Source organism: Ctenocephalides felis, unplaced genomic scaffold, assembly GCF_003426905.1.
Source record: "Ctenocephalides felis isolate EL2017-DRISC unplaced genomic scaffold, ASM342690v1 CF-g0.4_SCAFFOLD_03484, whole genome shotgun sequence".
Taxonomy (NCBI): domain Eukaryota; kingdom Metazoa; phylum Arthropoda; class Insecta; order Siphonaptera; family Pulicidae; genus Ctenocephalides; species Ctenocephalides felis.
In genome coordinates this window covers 1-4,617 of record NW_020539638.1, presented here as the reverse complement: position 1 = coordinate 4,617, position 4,617 = coordinate 1, and the positions used below count along the sequence as shown (strand labels likewise).

At 25.3% G+C, this 4,617-nt stretch overlaps 1 protein-coding gene across 1 annotated transcript; it reads left to right on the top strand.

The window, feature by feature from the left end:
- Nucleotides 1-2,752: 2,752 nt before the first annotated feature.
- LOC113382504 (THO complex subunit 2-like) lies at nucleotides 2,753-4,104 on the top strand (the record flags this gene model as incomplete). The annotated part of the gene is made up of 5 exons (XM_026620844.1): nucleotides 2,753-2,938; nucleotides 3,266-3,431; nucleotides 3,498-3,620; nucleotides 3,782-3,900; nucleotides 3,971-4,104. Coding segments are annotated over exons 1-5 (604 nt in total), but the record flags the coding sequence as incomplete, so codon positions are not given.
- Nucleotides 4,105-4,617: the final 513 nt, after the last annotated feature.

The following is a 4,617-nucleotide window of genomic DNA, read 5'->3' as shown; positions in this document are numbered from 1 at the left end:
GATGGCATTTTTAAGAAAAGAAAGGTTTTGTAGAGTACTGAGAGATATATGTTTTAGATGTATAGTTCTCAGTATATTAATTTGAATAATTTCTCATAATTTTTGTTTAGTCATTATTTTTGAAAGAATGTTTGGTTCAAGTTGTTCATTATTCTCAAATTTCATTCTTTCAATTTATGATTTAATATAATGTAAATGATGAATTGCATTAACATATAATTCCTGTAACCTCGAATGAGTTTTTGCTATATATGTATAACATTTTTATTATAATGTTTGTTCATACCATGTTCATTTTATTTTCTTTTTTTTTGTCATAAAAATACTAATTTATATCATAGTATTAAATCTAGTTATATACTAATTTTAATGAATTAATTTTTTAAACTCATTTAATTTTTTGTATTAATTTTATGTGAAATTGATGCTTAGAAGCTTTACAATTCATATAAAGTAATAATTTGTGCCCTGTCAAATACAATAGAGAATTGCCCTCCATATTCTGAAAGCAGCCTAGAGTTTATGAATATATATTTTTATATTCCGACTAGCTGCATTTTTTGTTGCAAGTTCTTTTTTGTTCTGTAATATATACTGCACTGAACAAGTTTTAGTATCTTAATGATTATTTTTTGCTTGTAAAATTTTGAAATGGCTTTGATCGAAATGTATATTAGCAAATGAATATAAATGAGTTTATATTTGAATATTTACACGCATGTATAAAATGCATAAATATTTTGATATAAATTGAATGATTAAATTTATGACCCTAGTGTGTTTGCAGAGGTGGTATGAATTAAATAAAATATAACATAATATATGTAGGATTAATTTTGGTTCTGTAACTATTTGTCGTCGCTGTGTACAATTAGATTTAAACATGTATTTTATCTAAAAGAGAAGAAATCTATTATTTCTATGACATAAATATTCAAGTAATGTTTCTTGTCAAAGAAAGATTAATATTGAAAAAAGAATGTATGTTTAAACCGTAATTTTATTATATCCAGTAACTGTTAATATTATATTAAAGATATATTACAAAGTAAAGAATAATATTGACCTGAAAAACTATTATATTATGTACACATAATTAGGAGTTATAGTCGTTCTATGGACATTAGAAATTTATGATTTTCATATTTCACTGTCTCACAAAGATTCACGACGAATGATACACGGCAATTATATCTACTTTAATACTAAACAAAAACATTAATGCTGTTTATCTTTGTGTAAAATAAAAATATCACATTTTTGAAACATGTTTGTGTATGGAAATCATACTATATAAAAATTCATTTGATGATCCTGTACATCAGTGATTTTATAAAATCTAGAAATCTAAAAAATATCTAACTCAATGTGCTTTATGCTTTCATAAGTAAATTTACAATATCAAATATTTGGTTTCATCATTTGCTATATGTCGATTCTTTTACTTCTCAATATCATAGACCGAATGTGAGAAATGATACTGTTTGATACAGAAATATTGCAAAAGCATTTGCACTTTATACTTTCTCTTTTATTCAAGTTAATAGTACATTATTTCAAATATGTAACAATATGATGGATATTAATCGTATTGTATATAAGGATTCATTATGATCATTTAGACGAAAAGTACACTATTTTATGATGCATGTACTCTTAATTTGAATAAATGTAATAAATATTAAGTATAGCATTATATAAATTGGTCATTTTTCAAAAAAAAATGTAGCATAGAAAAGTATATTAATAATTAAGAATATTTAAATAAGTAGATACAATTTGTAGGGGAGTTACAATCACAACTTCTGATACACAAAATAACCCAATGCATTAATGAAACCTTACTGTATGTCCATCAATGAAATCTATGCAAATGAAATGATTGAAATTGTTATATTGTATAAAATATTTAAAAAGGATGTGGATGTTTTACTTTCATTTTGCTTATATGATTTTGGTCTATTAATTGATTATATTTACTTTCAAATAGTCAGCATTTATATTTTTAATTGCAATTACACAGAATACAATGTGTGAACATCATACCCCTGCCATGCAGTGAATAAATATGTTATATTATACATCAAGATAAGTTATAACTGTTTAGGCTGTAACTTTTATGTTAAATCCATTAATTAATATTATTATATTGTCTAGGGTTATATCAATTCATTTCCATGTTCTACAAAATATTAAAGTGAAAAATACCAGACAGCGAAACTTTAAACAGTTACCAATCTTTGCATGTGCAGCATCAACATTTATATTCTTTCAGGGTTTAATAGAAAAAACGCCGTTATTCAACTTTTATTCTAACGTACCTTAAAACTAATTTTTGGACTTCCTAGGTTTTATAATTTCCAAAGTAACTGAGATTACTCGAAAGATTAAAAAGATTAAAATCTTGAAATAAAAGTTGACAATTTATATAATTTTCTAATGCACTGTATTTTAAAAATATTTTTTCAAAAAATATTGCCTTTCACGACGATTATATTAAATTCAATTAATTTATTTGATTAAAAATCAAATTAAATTATTTAGCTCTTTTATTCAAATGTAGCGCCACTGAAAGCCGCATTATGGCCGAAATCATTTTAGGTGTAAAGTTTTTCGGCCAAATTAATATTAGAAATTTCTTTCGCAATGTCCTATCTACGCGCTTTTAACAACCTATTACTCTATGGAAACTAGATTCTGGCATTCTGGCATTTGTATCTTATTCCAAGTCGATTTGACTTTGTCACTTTGTACGAAATTTTGTTTGATTACTTGTGAGAGTTATAGTTAACAAACAGCGTTGTAGGTTATTATCGCAAGGCAGAAAAGTTAAAACGTTGTTTTAAAACAACTATGTTCATAAAGCACTTATAAAAATGTCTATAAACGTAAATAGTGAAACATGGAAAACTTGGGAGAGATCTGGTAAAACAGAATTGTGAGTGTTGTTTATTCTATAAATTGTAACAATATATAGAGAATGTTATTGATATAATATAATGAGTTAGTAGCAGTCGTGAAGACACTTTTAATTATTATTTTTTGTCTTGGTTATGCAAATTTAACCTAACCAAAAACCAGAAGGCTTCAGAAAAATGTGTCGAAATAAAATATGTTATAACATCAAGCCTCGAAGTATAATAGTAATAATCAATTAGGTCGAACTTTAGTACATTTACATATTTTTGCAAGCTTGTTTATTTTTTATGTTATACTTTAATGATGGTGCATGATGTTTTCTCTAATTTCTTATAATATTTTTCAGTTTAAAACAATGTAAAGCTACAATTAAAGACAATGCTAGGACACCATTATTATCAAAATCTGGCAAACTAACTGGCTTGGGCCGAGCTATATATGAGTTATTTTCAAACGGCATCAAAGGCACCATAAGGAGAGATGCAGTTAGTTCTGCAGTTGGTGAATTATGCGTAAGCATCATTATATTATATTATTTGCATATTTTTCTTTATATTGCATTGTTTTATTATTTTCAGCATTTGCACAATGATTTACCATCAATTATTTTGGATGTTTTAAATATATTAGATGCAGAAACAGCATTAAGTGATCCAGAGGAAAGGCAGATTTTCTGTCAAATTACTAAAGATACTGAAAAGGTTAGCATAAAAAGACAATATGATAAGGGAATTATTCCTGATTATTATTAAAATTGTTCAATTTAACCCTTTGTGCTTTGATACATTTTATACAACATATATCACGCCAGTACTTTATATGTTCATATAGATAATAAATGTAATATACATTTTTGTTATAGTTTCTCTCTGACAAACTCTTGAAAGAACGTCTAGAGATTGATACATTAAATGAAGCTGGGATTTTGAGCACATCTAGAACATTCTATACAAAATTTATAAAAATAAAAACTAAATTATAGTAAGTTTTTATGACCATACATAAAATGTATCACTTTTTATTACATTTTTGACATGAAATATATTTTTAGTTACAAACAAAGAAAATTCAATTTATATCGTGAAGAAAGTGAAGGTTATGCTAAACTGATAGTAGAATTGAATCAAGAAATTAATGATACAATAACCCCAAAGAATATTTTGGAAGTTATTAAGTCACTGATTGGTAAGTTAGTGTGATTTATAATTACAATTGAAATTTACTACAAATTAAATTCATTTCATGCAAATATTTGATATCTTTACTATATTTTTTATTGTAAAATTACAATACTAAATCATTGTTAATAAATTTCTCTTAGCTTGAACATAGTAGTTACATCAAAAGTATTGTTTTGACTAAGTATATTATGTATGCATGCCAAATTTGTAAAGTTCATTTTAATATAGTTGAAATGATTCAATTCATAATGCTATAAATATATGAGTTAACTAAAGAGTAAAATATGACTAGTATATAAAAAACTGGATGATAATGTCATTTTGCTTTAAGGCAAGTTCAAGGCATCCTGAATTGTGTAAAAATTGACTTAATCAACTAAAATTGTGATTCAGTTATTTAGATAAAATTTACAACTGTTAATTCTGAAAATAAAATTTTTGCTTTTGAAACATTTTTTTAGGAACTTAAAAAATTATTATGTGAACTACAGTAGAACCTCGATTAACCGGACTAACT